The sequence below is a fragment of the Nothobranchius furzeri genome, chromosome 9 (genome assembly GCF_043380555.1).
Source record: "Nothobranchius furzeri strain GRZ-AD chromosome 9, NfurGRZ-RIMD1, whole genome shotgun sequence".
Taxonomy (NCBI): Eukaryota; Metazoa; Chordata; class Actinopteri; order Cyprinodontiformes; family Nothobranchiidae; genus Nothobranchius; species Nothobranchius furzeri.
In genome coordinates, this window is record NC_091749.1 from 51,942,982 (window position 1) to 51,959,921 (window position 16,940).

At 39.3% G+C, this 16,940-nt stretch overlaps 1 protein-coding gene across 8 annotated transcripts in view; it reads left to right on the forward strand.

Annotated features, from left to right (window-relative positions):
- Positions 1-16,940, forward strand: part of LOC107381832 (C-myc promoter-binding protein) — a 92,583-nt gene that overhangs the window by 16,167 nt on the left and 59,476 nt on the right. For 7 of the 8 annotated variants that reach the window (XM_070554929.1, XM_015953729.3, XM_054732199.2 and 4 more), the window contains 3 exons: positions 8,022-8,352; positions 14,754-15,000; positions 16,833-16,902. In XM_070554929.1, coding sequence (XP_070411030.1) covers positions 8,042-8,352; positions 14,754-15,000; positions 16,833-16,902 — 628 coding nt within the window. In that variant the 5' untranslated portion in view covers positions 8,022-8,041. The remainder of the gene's footprint in view (positions 1-8,021; positions 8,353-14,753; positions 15,001-16,832; positions 16,903-16,940) is intronic. The other variant, XM_054732197.2, reaches the window with a different exon arrangement.

Genomic DNA, 16,940 nt, shown 5'->3' on the forward strand with positions numbered 1-16,940 from the left:
CGTTCATCATGTACAATGATGTTGGTTATTTTTCTGAAAATAGGAAGATAATACAAATACAAACAAGCATACCAATCTGATATTCTGTTCCATAGTTTTTAACCCAATTAGTAGTTGACAATTCACAGTATGGATTTACATTAAAAAAATAACTTAATGCCTCCCCTGCTGTCAATGATTTGCTTCTTCACTGGACCAAACTCAAATCTCTGAAAATCATAATTTCCCCAATGGTAAGCCAATTGTCTCTGTTGTTGTTTCACTAATGCTTTTGTAACGTTTTTGAACATTTTCACAAATCTTTAAAAAAAATTATGTTTGGCCTCAAACCTCATACACCATACATGAACAAGTGGACCTATTTTTCTTATACAACGTGGATAATGCAGCATAAAATGATGTTTTGGAATAATCTTTTCTGTGGGAACAAAGATGTAAATAATTTATGGTGGTTCTTAATCAAGTGCTTTAAATAATATGTCATACCATTAGTTACAATTGGTGAAAACACAATGTTTACAATCTGAAACAAGAGGAGAAGCAAATTCCAGTAACAGTTATTTCTTTCCAAAACATCACCAAAAATAAGGAGCATTTCTTACAAGACACCATGACTGAATTGCATTTAGTCCAATATCTTTGCTGGCCTAATCCATTTTAGACCCACTTGGCCTGTTTTTTCTCTCAAGATAACCGTAGTTAAAACTTTGAAGTCTTTGTGACAACAATTCCAAGGATAGATACTTCTGGTTGACAAGAACAAGGATAAGTTTTAGATCGTACTGCACAACACCTTCCAGCAAATCGTGCATTATGTCAACTGCATAGTTGTCAGAAGTGCGGAAAAAATGCAATGTATTGAGCAAGCATGCCTTTATGACACCAAACGTTGAACCCAACATAGGATTTTCATGCAGTGCTGCACAGTGTTCTGCATGAATTTCTTTTGTATGAAAATCCATGACTGAATCATCTTCAGTAAATACAGACTGTGATTACTCCTTACTTATCAAACAAAATCTACAGAAACATGTACCACTGAAGGACTCGACAAAACCAAACAGTCCATGCAAACCTAGATTGTCACCTGTTACTTGAACAACAGAACCAAGCAATGATGAGTCTGAGAAAGGTACCTCAATTCCCTGTGTATCAAGTATTTTGAGATCATCGACAAGAGGTTTTAGAATTTCATCAAATCCAATCCAAGTCTTGTGAGTGAAAGAGCACCACAACATGTACGGTATATTCATCAAAACAGAATTATATTCAGGGGGCAGGTTCCTCAGTATAAAGTAAATACAACCAAGTTTGTGTATCCCTTTCTTTGTGTTAATATGGGACTTACTTCGCCAAGATGTGAGCAAAGCGACCGTGAGAATAGTTCATTCCCGCTCTTCAGCAAAATACGTCACGGATACGTTGGAATTCTGGGAGGAACTCTGTTCAGTGTTAATTTAAAATTTAACAGAGTTACTAACATTTAACTCCCTGTATTAACACCAACTCTTTTTAGGATCTAACACTGGAATAGTTAAATCGACTAAACAAGTGTTGAACTAACACTATTTTTAACGTTCAACACCAAAACTGGAAATTTAACACTTGATTTTGCTGTGTGGAAATTATGCATCAAAATGCTATTGAAAATTAATTAAATGATGCCCAGTTGGCTTCGTAATATTTAACCATAAGCATCAAGTCTAACATACATGGGAGCGGGTCTAAGGCCCAAACTCAATACTCGCACTGCACCCTGCGGTCTTCAGCAAAGTGCACTTAGAGAAAGTGTGCAGTAGGGTTCGAGTGCGTAGTACAGAAGTGTGCAAATAATTGCAGAATTGAGACAAGGAGCATTGCGTCATCAATCTCAACGCATGCCGGAATGCTGGTAACTGTGGAACTTTTTTCAAAAACCTTTATTAACAACTTTCAAACAAACAATGCAATTATTTGAAATAAATTTAGCTTTATTGCTGCTTTCTCTAAAACATTCAGAGCATCAAACAATCGTCCTAAAATGAACTAATTTTATCAGAAAATACATATTTTCAGAAAAGGAACTTGAGCCTTTTCTCCCGCAGCAATGACAGATGCAGATTAAGGGTTCAATGGCGGTGTGGTCAACTTCCGCACTTGAGAATCGGGACACCCTACGCACTCACACCCCTGGCCGGGAACACGTAAATGATGGGCGCGAGGGTGCAAGTGCAAGTATTGAGATTGGGCCCAAGTCTCTGGGCGACGCAATATTAGATGCCATGTTTCCTTCTATGGGAGCCTGTGAGGACAAAATGCATTTACTGATTTGTTACAAACAGTTACAAAACTTTCACCATTCATAAACGTTGTTTTACACATTACCTCTTCACTCGTTGCCAGTGATGAAAGGGAGTCGGATGTGCTGGATATTTTGCTGGAGGTTGCACTCCCAGGGATTTTTGACCCTAATGACCATCTATTGGTAATTTCTTACTCGAACACAAAAAGTACTGCTTGCTTGCAATGATTTAGGTATCTACTACCTCCTGTCGCTAGAGAAAATACACACAGTCACTTTAAGTTATAAAAACATTATTAAACAAACAGTTAAGATATTTTTATCAGGGTATTAAAGGAGGAAGGAAATAGTCTACATGATGGAGGTGCTGTTTACGACATGTGCAGTGCATCCTGCAGTTTTTTTCTGAAAAGCAGGTGTCACTACAGAGCAAATAATGTAGCTACAAAACTGGCCGCAGTAGAAGATTTTGCAGAGAGTACACTTTTTATATACAAATGTTTTGAGATTCATACTCATACAGATTAAATTTACAGCACAGGGACCATATTCAAACTGATATCTGTACCATTGCTGTTTTATGGTCCCCCGGTCCTGATCAGCCCCAGTGTGTGAGATATAGGTCAAGTCACATGCAAAAGGCTTTTTAGTTTAATAAAGTAAATCCTAACTTCTAACAGAAATCCTATACTATTTCACCCTTTACCATACATGTGAGGATCATTTTCATATAAGCTTTTTGTGTTTTGAAATGAAAGGAAGTCAGAGGGGATTAAGTTAGATGTTTTTATTAAGAAATATCCATGTGTTTTCACTGTGTTAGGATTTCTGCCTTGTCGTCATGACTGTGAAGTCCAAGAATGTGGGACCAGAATCTGGTGCTTGCACGCACACACTCAAATGCTCCGCTTCATATTTGTTTGTCTTTCCAGACGCAGACTAACACATGTTTATAGCAGAGATAGCTGTGGACACATCTGCTAAAGAAAAAACTTTTCTGGATGGTTTAAATCAGGGTCATCGTAAAACGTTTTTGTTAGGCGTGTTTCTTATTTAAACTTAAACACTGAAGTATTCACTTGCATCAGTGTTGCTTCAGCTTCCATTTTTAAATGAGAAACGACTCTTTTTTGTGTTTTGTCATCTCCTCACGCTTAGACTACTGTAACTCTCTTTTCACGTGTCTGAGCAGAACCTCCCTGAACCGTCTACAGGTGGTTCAGAATGCCTGTGCTCGGCTTCTGACCAAGTCCTCCAAACACACCCACATCACCCCACTTCTCCTCCAGCTTCACTGGCTGCCAGTCAACTTCAGGGTTCATTTCAAGATCCTGGTTCTGGTCTATAGGGCCTTACATGGACAAGCATCATCTTACATTGGTGATCTTCTTAGTCCCTACACCCCCAGCAGGTCCCTGAGGTCCACTGATCAAAGCCTACTGGTTGTGCAGCGCACCAGGCTAAAGACCAAAGGTGACAGATCATTTGCTGCTGTGGCCCTTAGACTGGAACTCTCTCCCCCTGAGCCTGAGATCAGTGGACTCAGTGGTCTCCTTTATAAAACAGCTGAAGACTCACTTGTTCAAGCTGGCTTTTGTATGACCTTCTTCACCACTCTTTCTTTATTCTGCTCTCCCCACCTATTCCACCTTCCTCAAGATCCACTGATTTCCCTCTTTCCTACTCACTCTCTCTCTTTCTTAACATTTTTGTAATCACAATTGTCTATTTTTTGCTCATTTAAAATATATTTTAACCATTTTCTAAATTCTTTTTTATATTTTTACATTTTTTGTTTTCGTGAAGCGCCTAGTGATTTTTATCTTGAGAGGCGCTATAGAAATGATATTTTCTTCTTCTTCTTTTGTGGTTTTTATGCTTTCTTCAGTTCCCTTGTGGACATTTCTGAAAGAGACTAAGTAATTTCTCCCATTTCTCTCCTTTGACACGAGTGTGCTGTGATCCAAGTGTCCCAGGAACATTTATGAGCCTCTTTTGTGTCTCAGGCAGGAAGTTTAGCTCTGATTGTGGTTTTTGACTCTGTATACTGTGCAGATGTGAGGCCCCTGAAATTCCTGTAGCAGTTCTTCATTCATCCATTTATTCTCAAACTCAAAACCACAGGAGGGGGTCATTAGTATGAATTTATGTCTGAACGTGTTGACACCATATGTTAAGTGATTGGACCACCTTCTGCCTTATCACAGCTGAGCAGACACGTCTTTGCTGAGAAAATCTACTCAGAAAACAAGGACTCTTTTCTCATTGTTGTCCCACTGAGTGGAAGTGATGAAGCAAGATGCATTTGTAATCTGAGTGCTAGCGCCAGAACACACTGAAACAGCGCTTTCTCACCATCTGTCAATAACTTTGCAGTGACAACAGAGAGATCATTCTTTGTTTGGATGTGAGCTTAGCACATTAACCCTGTTAAGATCTTTTTATTATACGAAGAAACAAGCCTTTCTTCACCAAATGTGCACAGGACAGCTTATCTAAGGCAATCAGTCACTGTGATGCAAAAATATGACAAGGTTAACAAAGACATTAAGAAAAATCACTGAATTACACAAACACTCATAGACCACTTTATTAGATACACCACTCCAGTAAAAAGTTGAACCCCCTTTTCATCATAAACACCTAAATTCTTTGTCTCATCAATTCAATAAGGTTTTTGAAACATTCCTCAGAGGTTCTGGTCCATTATAACATGACAGCATGACACTGTTACATCCATGGTGAGAATCTCCTGTTACACCACGTCCCAAAGGTTCCAGACTGATCTGAGATCTGATTATCCTGTTGGAAGTAGCCATCAGAAGATGGGTCCATGTGGTCACAAAGGGATGGACATGGTCAGCTACAATACTCTGGTAGGCTGTGGTGTTTAAACCAGGCTCAGGTGGAACTAAAGCCCCTCCCATTCTAGGGCCGGCTTCATTCAGCTCAGGCAGCCCCAGCCTGGCCGGATTGATTACATGCATCCTTCTGCACATCCTTAGGAATGGAGACATGACTGAGCATATGGGCAGTCTTCAAAATTGGCGAGAAGATATCAGTGATGTCATGAGCTCACCTCCGAGCACATGGCCGTGAGCAGTGTTGTTTTTGGAGTCTAACTCTGATATTGTTTTCTGCTCTGCTGTGTCTTTCCTGGCGCAGTTCAAGCCTGGCAGCACTGTCTCTGTGTGTCTCCTCAGAGAGCGACAGAAAAAGAGACAGCTTTGGTCAGAGGCATTGCTTCCTCCTTGCGCATGCGGGAAGCTCCAGCTGGCTGATTCTGTCCGCCAATCGGAGGTTCTACCTAATGTTAGGCGTGAATTTGAGATGGCCAATCAGTTGGCAGTGGGTGTGTTGGACCAGTTCAGCCCAAAGCAGACCGCCTTGGGAAGAGGGCTGAAAAACACCTGGTTTCGCATGGAATAAAAATCCAGGCTATGTGGATGTGAACATTTCCTGCCATATCCAGGCAGAGTAGTGCCAGCGCTAGTGTGGAAGCCCCTTATGGGTTCCAAAGTGGGACACCCCCCTCCTTACTGTTCTTAGCTGACAAGATAGACACCTGGAGTGGTTTTCTGCTGTAGTCCATCTGCTTTAAGAAGAACATGTTGTTCTTCAAAGATACTGTTCTGCAGACCTTGGTGGTTAATTGAGCTACTGTTGTCTTTCTGTCATCTAGAACCAATCTGACCTTTCTCCTCTGACCTCCATGTGACATTTTTGTTCACACAACTAGTGATTTTTCAGACCATCATCTGTAAAGCCTAAAAGTGGTTGTGACTGAAAATCCCAATAGATCAACGGTTCCTAAAATACTCAGCCTAGCTCAGCCTAACACCAACAACCTTCAAACTGATGCGCTATAGTCGTCTACAGATGCTCTACATCTAGAAGCCTAAAAGCACCAAGTTGCTGCCTTATTATTGGCTGATTAGATGTTTGTGTTAACAAACAGGTACCTCAAAATCCATAGGTAAAAAAAAATATTTTTTTACTAAGCTGTGTTAATAAACAAAGTAATGGATTATGAATTTACACACAGAGCTAATGTAAAAAAGGCACCTTGTAAATCTGACAGGGATTGTAAACTTGCTGTTTTTACTTCAGAACTGTACAGAAATGATTCACACGAGTAGACATAAATTGTCATCACTGGAATACTCACATTACAAAATGACTGAAGTCAGGTAATTATTGGTACAGGTAAAAAAATAAAATAAAATATCTAGTCACTTATGTCTCCTAATGACAGAGGTAAACACACAGAGGTACCAGCAGTGTTGTGTGCATCAGTGTTGGAAGCTTGAAACTTGCTTTGCACATGCAACAGACAGGAGTTGGCAGCTTTTCTCCTTCATCCCTAAGCCAGCATGTTGAGTATAATTAACAAACCCTGCTCATTTAAATCTGTTCCCACACCTTCCTGCTGTATAGCTGGAATGACAGATTTTTTTTACAGTTTAATACCTCTTTGGTAAATGAAATAAAACATTTTTGCATCACTGAGTATAACACCAGCAAGGGAATGCTTTTAAAGATATATAAAAGTTTTCTTTTATTTTTGCCAATTGTGTAAAATTATGTTTTATGTAAAAAATCTTGAAAGGTATTGGATCTGAATACGTTACTGAGCACTCCCGATTACAGCTGTCACGAACTAAAATGTGTTCCCATGGTTATTGCATCATTTACTAGAATAAATCTTCACGGCAGCCCACAGAGACACATTCATGTCCTGTAGGCTTGTGTTAGTGAGGCACACTGGGAAGGTACTTTACCACACCCCTCAAAATTACAAGTTAAAGTGAAAAGAATGGAGTCTGCACAAGGCAGTAAGACCGGCTGCCTGGGTTGGTGAAAAAAACTAAGTTCAACTTCTTGTCAAATGTAGCTTATTTGTTATATCTTGTTTTAACTTAGAAACTGGCTTAGTATTGTTCATAAAATGGATGGACAAGTGTCCTAACTACATATTTAGACCAAAACCACACAAAGTGAAAAAAGGTATTTCGAGAACTGCAGCAAACATCCTTTTTTAAAGACGTCTTTCCCTTTTTAGACAATGCCTCAAGCATTTGCCAAAGTTTCTTCTCTCACCATTGATTTACTTTTCTTCTCTACCAGAGCCTCACATTCAAATGAGGTTTTTTGGTCTTAAGCTTTCACTTCAGTGGTCCTGCTGCTTGCTCTGAGTGCCTGGAAAAGGCACCGAGACCATGACACAGCATCAATCAAAGGTCAAGTGCAAACCAGAATTAAAGTATTGTATTTTCTAAAGTGCAGTTGATCTATTTTGTCATGTCAAAATGTTGCCATAAAAGAAAAAGCATTTTGCTAAAAAATAAAAAAAATGTTCCTGAATGGATTTCAATCAATTTATAATGTGTCCTATAGTCAGTGTTGTCTTTAAGATTGACTTTATCATTATTGAGCTTTAAGTCACATTTTAATAATTGCATAAATCTGTGGTCCTGTCTGTCTTACCAGAGGCGCACATGTCCTTGAGTGTGGATTATCAATCTAAGATCAGTGGGCTAAAATCCTGTTCTGTCGTACCCTAATGTACCTTCCCTTCTTACTTTCTTTCATTTGCCCTTTATGTGTACCTTTTATTAAGATTTATGACTGTCAGTTTTTTTGTATTACTATTAAAGCAAAAGCATGTCAGCCAAATCTCCCTCTACGACAAAAACTAATCTCCTTCATTTCTGTCTTCACGCTTCTCTTCCTTCCAAAGCTAGTTGGCGGGGATGGGAAATGATGGAGGACAAAGGCCCACGTGTAGCCGACTACTTTGTGGTGGCCGGTCTGACGGACCCGTCCAAGCCATTGGACCAGGAGATCCACTTTGATGACGTGTGCCACAAGACGGCCAAGCCGAAAGCACCCATCACCGATGTGACGGTGGTTATCCGCTCACTGGGAGAGGAGGTGCCTCCGGGGTTTACATGCATCGAGACCACACCAAGTGGCCAATCAGCCGATCTGAACAATGGTGGCCTTATGGCACCACAGATATTCCTGTGCTACAGGCGAGGCCGTGACAAACCACCACTCACTGACTTGGGGTAAGTACCAAAAGATGCTCTGTGGCTGTTAGAGTGTTTGGTGAAAACACAACAATGCTTTTTGAAACACACTGCTCGAAAATGAAAACTCTGATCATTAGTTTAGATGTACTTTTTTAAACATAATAAAAAGGAACATTTGTATTCCCACCTCTTTTTTTAAAGCCTTTATCCGCATTCTTGTTCTACAAAATACAGCCAGGTTTGTTACTAACCTAACTAGAAAAATTTGCATTTATTGCACAAATGCTGTTTGAATGCTGGATAGCTGAAACTGTAAGCTGAAGCTGCTGAACAGCTGAACTGAAGCTGAAACTAAGCAAAACTGTCAAAATGAGCTGAATGTAGTCAAAGATGTGAAAGCAAAAGCACCAACAAGCAAATAAAGCACAAAAAGTAAGTGAAGAATCAAGAAAACTAATCCTAAACAGCAGAAAACTGAAATATGTGAACATTTTATGAAAACTGGACAACTAAAATGTCTCAACACCTGTTATTTCAGTTGGACAAGTTTAACAGTTTAATCTTTACATTTAGCTGAACTGTGAAATTAGCAGCTTATGCTAAATTTGTTAACTGATTGCTGAAGTTGTTGAACAGCTGAACTGAAGCTGAAACTAAGCAAAACTGTCAAAATGAGCTGAATGTAGTGAAATATGTGAAAGCAAAAAGCACCAACAAGCAAATAAAGCACAAAAAGTAAGTGAAGAATCAAGAAAACTAATCCTAAACAGCAGAAAACTGAAATAAACTGGACAGCTAAAATGTCTAAACACCTGTTATTTCAGTAGGACTAGTTTAACAGTTTAATTTTTACATTTAGCTGAACTGTGAAATTAGCATCATATGCTGAATTTCAGAAACTAATTGCTGAGGCTACTGAATAGCTCAAGTGAAGCTGAAACTAAGCAAAACTGTTAAAATGAGCTGAATGTTTTGAAAGATTTGGAAGCAAAAAGCACCTAAATGTAAATAAAGCACAAAAAGTGGAAAACGGAGAAAACAATCCTAAACAGCAGAAAACTGAAATCTGAACATTATTTAAAGGGACTTTACGGAGTTTTGAATTTTTATGCTCGCGATAGCCCCCTCTGGCCAAAAGCGTAACGGCAGCTTCAATAGGAGGCTCGTGCACGAGGCGCGCATGCTGTACGTGCACACTCCTTAACGAAAATAACAGCTGAGACGAAGCTCTGTGAAGCTGACCCCTGTCAGCTTCACAGAGCTCTGAGAGCTGACAGTTCCTTGTGTGTGTGTGTGTGTGTGTGTGTGTGTGTGTGTGTGTGTATGGCCCGGAGGACAGAGGACAGGAGAACACGCAGCTAATTAATTAAATAGTTTGGTTCTGTACTTTTCTCTTCAGCAAAGGTTTATGATGGGTCAGTTCTCCTGCATGCTCAGATAATTCCATTCCCTTACTTGAAAAATTGTTCCAAAATGAAAGTTGAACCCACATCTTTTTTATCTGTGAATTGAATGCCGTTCGGCGAGTCTCAAATAAAAATTTGGGCATCTTACTGTAAAAAAATATATCATTAATGTAAAAACAAAATTCTGAAACAACCATGTTCACATCCAGAATTGAACCCGGGTCTTCTGCACGAAAGCCTGAAATTCTACTAGACAAGCTAAATCGCCAGTGGAGTCATTTGTATCTGTGACATTTATGTCCTTGATCACAGCTGAAACAACGTTCAAAGAACGGTTTGGAGGGCTATGCCTGAGCGTGAACGCACATGAAGCAGCCTGCTCGACCCGAGCAGCTCTCTTTTTCTGTGATTTTACAGAAAAATAGGCAATCACAATAAAAATGCCAGGGCTCATTCTACAGGACCAGGGCATTGCAGGAGAATGTATGAAGAAGAAATGTATTATTTCTATACATATTTTGTCTGTCAAACTTCCATAATGCCCCTTTAAAAATCTGGACAGCAAAAATGTCTAAACACTTGTTGTTTGAGTAGGACTAGTTTAACAGTTTATTTTTAAATTTAGTTGAGCTGTGAAATGAGTAGCATAAGCCGAATTCAGAAACTAATTGCTGAAGCTGCTGAATAGCTCAAGTGAAACTGAAACTAAGCTAAACTGTCAAAATGAGCTGAATGTATTTAAAGATTTAGAAGCAAAAATCCCCAACAAGTGTAATAAAGCTCAGAATATAGGTGAAGAATGGACAAAAAAATGCTAAACAGCAGAAAACTTTTATCTTTGAACATTGATTAAAAACTCGAAATTTAAAATGTTTAACAGCTGGCATTTGAATGAGAATAGTTTAATGGGTACATTTTTACAACTGGCTGAACTGTGAATTTAGAAATATTTGCTGATATCTGAAACTGATAGATTAACATATGTTCAGACATGATATGGGATGGATGAATGGTTGTATGAATGAAATAACAGATGGATTGTTGGATGGATGGATGTTAGATGGATGGATGGATTTGATTATTTATATGTGGATGGATGGATTCCTTAGGCCAAGCCGATCAATTTGATGTCTCACTTGTGTGGGTGTGTAATTCCATTCAGCCTGAAGATGATTGACCTCTCTCAACCAATCAGGGAGCTGGGAGGGAGCGGGGCACTTTCCCACTTTCTGACAGTCAATCAAATTTAACTTGTTTCTAGTTTTAAGTACAGATAGTTCACAAAGATCAAAAACAGGGGTCTGTTATTGGCAATATTCAGCTTTTTATATTCATTCCTATGAGACTTAGTTAAAGTGATTTGTAGTTCATTGTGTTGCCATGGTAACAGATGACAGGGGTCTGCATTAATAAAGCAATGTGCAATGTCACATGACTTTTAAACTTTGAATAACATTTCTATATTAAAGTATGTTGATACAGCTGTGTCTAAAATGTTGTTGAATGTTGTTGCTAAGCACGTTGCCATGGTAATGCAGAACACAATATCAAGTTAATACAAGACTCCTGGGACCTAGCAGGTTGAACTGATGTATCATATGTCTGGGTGCATATTTCCTTTTAGGCAGAAGACGATTGAAAACTCTCAGCCAATGAGAGAGCAGCGAAGGAGGAGGGGGCGGTTCCTGCCTTCTGACTAGTGTTAAAATGTCAGCTATGCTGCTAGTTTTAAGTGTATAGAGCTCAGAAAGATAAGAAACAGCAGTATGTTATAGGCTCAATATTAGGCTTTTCACATTCATTTCAAGAAGACTTGTTTGGGGATATACTTATGCACTTGTGTTACCATGGTAACAGATAACACATTTAAAATTGAATACAAGATTCCTGAGACCAAGCTGGTCGATTTGATGTATCATGTGTGGATGCTGGATCCTGCTTGGACAGAAAGTGGTTGAACATTCTCAACCAATCAGAGAGCAGCACTGTTTTCTCACCTTTTCCCCTGGCTGTTAGAGGCCTGCAGCTGTACTCCTGTTAATGAGTGAAGCCTTTAAATCTGTCCTTCAGAAGTGAAATTAGACCTGTCAAACTTCTCATCACCATTTGAAAAGTACTGCACCGATTTGAAAAATTCAAAAAGCGTTAGCGGCAGAAGGCTTTGATGGTTATCTGTGTGAATTTTTATTTGCCTACCATGAATTGTCTAGAAGCTATGATGAGAACATTTTAGCTGTCTGAAGCTGATTGGAGGAGAAAATCTCTGTTCCTTTAACATGGGTTTCAGTGAGGGAAAATCTGGGTCTCTCCTCTTTTTGAGGCTTGTAGCGAAAGAACGGTAACACTTATAGATAAAATAAAACCCATTCTGAAAAGCGGACAAAAATTCCTACTTTTTAAAGTTATAATTTTTGGTAGTCCAAACGGTCTGGGGGTAGTAAAGAGTTGTTCACAGAAGATGTGAAATTCAAAAGTTAGAGTGCGGAATTTTCAGTTTAGAGTGGTGGGAAACATTTTTTTTAAATTAGAATTTTCTCAAACAAATGAACCATACGACCACAATGTTTGGAGTACAGTCATGAATTATAGCTCAAAACGATGGTATATTCGTTAGCTGTAAGTCAGCGTGTGTTTCATTTCAATCGGACCTACGGTTCTCTCGGGACAACGCCAGAAATGGAGCAAGGGAGGGTCACTGCTCCTATCTTTCCCGATTATAACTTTTGTGAATTTTTCTGAAAATTTCAAGTCGTACCTCAACTTCTACCTGTGATTTTAGAAAAACCTTAAAATATATCAAAAAGCCTGTTTAATATGTTAAACAGGAAAGTCTTGTGAGTTTGTTAAACTTTGAATGAAGTCTCTAAGTTAAAGGGAACCCAATAAAGTTTTAGGTCAAAAAAGTGATAGGAATTTGCTGAAAATTGACCAATCCCATTCATTTCAATGGAAAAAATTTCCGCAGAAAAAGCTTAATAACTCAAAAATTTTTAAAGATATCAATGCCAAAAGTAATAGCCGGAAAGAGCTTAACAAGCTGAACGTTTTGATATAAAATTGTTGAAATAGTAAAACATTTGAAGGAGTTGAAAAGGTTTAAAAAGTGTACGGAAGCAGAAGAAGAAGAAGAAGAAGAAGAAGAAGAAGAAGAAGAAGAAGAAAGAAAAACAGGAAAACAATTGTTTGAATGCTTAACAGCATTCAAACAATAATTGAGACCATTGGAGAAACAACTGTGGGTTCCGCCCCACGACTCAGCTCTATGAGTCATGGACAGCCTTTATATTTACTTATACAGGATGGCTTTCCAGGCTAATATTTCTGAGTATGTAACTTGTCTTTGTTGTCTCTGTTACTCAGCTTTGTTGCAGAGACTATTTGCTTCTGCTACGTATGAACATCGTAATGCTGAGTTTCTAAGTCAGTCAGCTTTTATAAGTAATTAGATTTTCAGAGCAGCGTTCTGTTTTGTGTCTGCCTGTGGCCGTTCCCTGCAGTGACTTTAAGTGAAAGTGAAGCTCTGATCCAGGTGTCCTCCTCAGCCACGACTTCTAGAATGTGTGAATCCAATACTCCATTTTCACACCCACACTGCTAGCTGAGGCGAGAGGTGATTGAGGACACAAGAGAGGCTCATTCTTGCCTCTGACATCGCAGAGTTCAGTGCTTATCAGGCACTGATGCAGCTGCTGTGCTCAGACAGAATCAGCAGCTTCTGTTCCGGGTGCTGATCGCTCAGAGAGGCAGCACCCCTCACACAAAGACAGGAGGGGTGTTGGCGTGAGCGGGCAGGTGTCACCATTACTTACTTGAATCCATTTTTGTGAACGTCTGTGATTGATTGAATAAAAAGATATTAATGTATTTATAGAAAGTAAAGCTAACTGGAGTTTACAAGGTTATTAATAGAAGCTTCAATGGAGCAACATGCACACAATTTAGAATAAATGAAGACATTCATATTTATAATTTCACTTAAATGACTGATTTGAAAATGTCTATATTCTGGCTTTTTTTTTAAATCAATGATTGTTTTATTTTGTTTTTGTGCACCAGAGTTGGGCGAAGCTTCTCTAAAATTAAGACCAGCTTTTGAAAAAGTTGTATAACATTCTTACCTAACTAGCTATTTGAGGAGTTTTAATTTAGCAAGCACAAAAAGCAGTTTAAATTTTGACTGGAACTCTGCTTATGTTTCCAAAAAAGAGAAAATAAACTGCACTGATCACAGACTTCATTTAGAAAAAATGATCTTGTATAACCGCAGCAGAAAGAAATAATTAGTGCACAAAGCATCAGAAGTGAGCACAGACAAAATAACAGATTTAACAGCTGTTGGCTTTAAAGTCTGTTCTCTGTCCAGCCCTCAGATGGTGCCACAGAAAGCCTGCTGACTAATGGAGGATAAGTGCATAACAGGGCTGCACAGTGGCACAGGGGTTAGAGCTGTTGTCTTGCAGCTAGAAGGTCCTGGGTTCGCTTCCCGGCTTGGGATCTTTCTGCATGGAGTTTGCATGTTCTTCCTGTGCATGCGTGGGTTCTCTCCGGGTACTCCGGCCTCCTCCCACAGTCCAAAAACATGACTGTTAGGTTGACTTGGGCTGTCCAAATTGTCCTTAGGTGTGTGTGTGTGTGTGTGTGTGTGTGCGTGATTGTTTGTCCTTTGTGTCTCTGTGTTGCCCTGCGATGGACTGGCTCTCTGTCCAGGGTGTACCCTGTTAGATTCAAGAAGTCTTTAGCACCAATTAAAATGCCCTTTGAAAGAGTCCTCACGAGATGTCCAAATATCAGGAAATAAGAGTTTACATTCTGCCATGTTCAGCTCAGATTAGCTCTGACTCACTTCTAGTTCCTGAAACAGGTGCATCTGAGCTTTTTTCCCTCTTGAGTATGATTTACATTCATTTCTACTAGAGCTCGATGCAAATGTATTTAAAATAAAGTGTAAAGTTCATGTTTAAATGATTAGCTTAATTTATAATTCTTTTAATATTAACTGAGTGGCTGAAAGTGATGTCATCCCTCCTGTAGTGTGCTGTTTGAATGGAAGGAGCGACTAAAGCAGGGATGCTACCTCATCCAGACCACCCCGTCTGGTCGTCCAGCCAACATCAGCGGTAATTCCTCCCAGCGGATCTATATCACCTACCGCCGAGCGCCCGAGAGCCAACCCCACGCCTCCCTGGCCGTCACCGACATCTGCATCATCATCCCCAGCAAAGGCGAGACGTCCCCTCACACCTTCTGTAGGGTGGAGAAGAACCTCAACAGCAGCATAGTGAGTGGGTGCTAATGATTTGTAAGGGAGTCTGTAGATTTCCAGCAGCTGCAGAAAAGCTTTGATTTAACAGTAGAATTTGTAAAGATGCCTGACCAGCGTGATGGATGAATAATCACATAAATCACCATTATTAGAAAAAGACATGGACTCCCAACTTCTAGTTCTCACATCTCTGTTCACATTGATGTCACAAACCATTCATGATAATGGCAGAAACCTGGGCACAGCCTAAGAGTAAGGGTGCATCCTCAAATGTCAAATCTTCTCTGGTGTTATTGGTTCTGGCAGGATGTGCTTTTCCATGACATTTTGAAGTTGCTGGTGAATTGGTCAGACATTCTGTGTTAAGTTTCAGATCTTAAACTCATCTCTGATGCTGGATTTCTCCTGTTTTATGCTGTGTAACCCGAAGCCTATGAACTCTTCTCCACTGGAGCCATCTTGTGTATCACAATGTTCTGGTCCAGCAGGAGATTGACATATACTATGTACAGGGTGGGCCATTTATATGGATACACCTTAATAAAATGGGAATGGTTGGTGATATTTGTTTGTGAACCAAGCACACTGTTGTTTTTCTTGTGAAATTCCCAATAAGTTTGATGTGTCACATGACCCTCTTCCTATTGAAAAAACAAAAGTTGGATCCAAGATGGCTGACTTCAAAATGGCCACCATGGTCACACCCATCTTGAAAAGTTTGCACCCTCTCATATACTAATGTGCCACAAACAAATATCACCAACCATTCCCATTTTTTTAAGGTGTGTCCATATAAATGGCCCACCCTGTAGACACAGTTTTCATGGGGGAGGTACTTTCCCTCATGTAGTTCAACCTGAACTCCATCTGGTCAAATGAGGTCACTCAAGGGGTTTCCTTTCATGAAACAGTATCTTTGCCTCATTTAATTTTCCTTCCACTTTTGACTTAAATAAACATTTTCTATTTGAGCCAAATAACAATAATAACAATTGTGCCTTTAAACTGGGTATCATTTCTACCCAAAAGGCTTTAGTCATTCTAGGTTTACCACACAACTGCTGGTTTTCATTTTAGTGGGTCGAGAACTAAAATTTGTTCCAAACAGGACGTCAGATCTTTGTAGTCTTGATATTTGAGATTGTTTGAGTGTAAAAAGTTGCCTATTTAGCCGGGGGATGCCATTTCCCATCTTCAACTGTTTTAATTTCCTTCCAACTCTCATGGGTTTGGAACTGCTGTGAGTATTTTACAAGTCAAAGGCAACAATAACCAATCATATACACTGAAATTAAACATCTTAGTTAGATCTTACTTTTTAGTAATGGGATTGAGTTTGAGATAATTTCTGATAATGACTGCTTTTGTCATCTTCGCCACTACTACAGGAACAGAACATGTTTTAGAATCATCTAGTTCAGTTTTACTTCCAACTTCATGAACAGAAATCTATTGTTTTTGTTGTGAAAAGCATTTTTGAGCTGCTCAGTGAAAAGAAAGAATCAAATGTTCACTGGAAGAAAAGTCTTCAGATGTCATTCAGCTGTCGAGGCCCAAAACACTTGACTGATTTCTTTCTGTGTCTCATTATTTATTCTGGTTTGAAATAATTGGGTCACAGTTTACTTTTGAATACCAAGTAGATCTGTCTGCAGAGGCTTCAACAATTGCACACCAGTTTCTGTTTGTAAGGAAATGATTTAGATTTTTCTTTTTGCCAGTGTCCCTTTAGGGCCTTCTTATAAATCTGGTCCTTGTTAGATATTTTTTTATATATTAGTGTCTGATTTCACAAAAGATGATTCCTATTTATTAAGATAACCCTCTAACTGTGTTCCTGTTTTTAGTGGGGTTCCTCCGTTTACCTGTGCTACAAGAAGTCTGTGGCTAAAACCAATGTAATGGCCTATAAAGCAGGTAAGCATTCCCATCACACACACAGAGGTGAAGCTCAG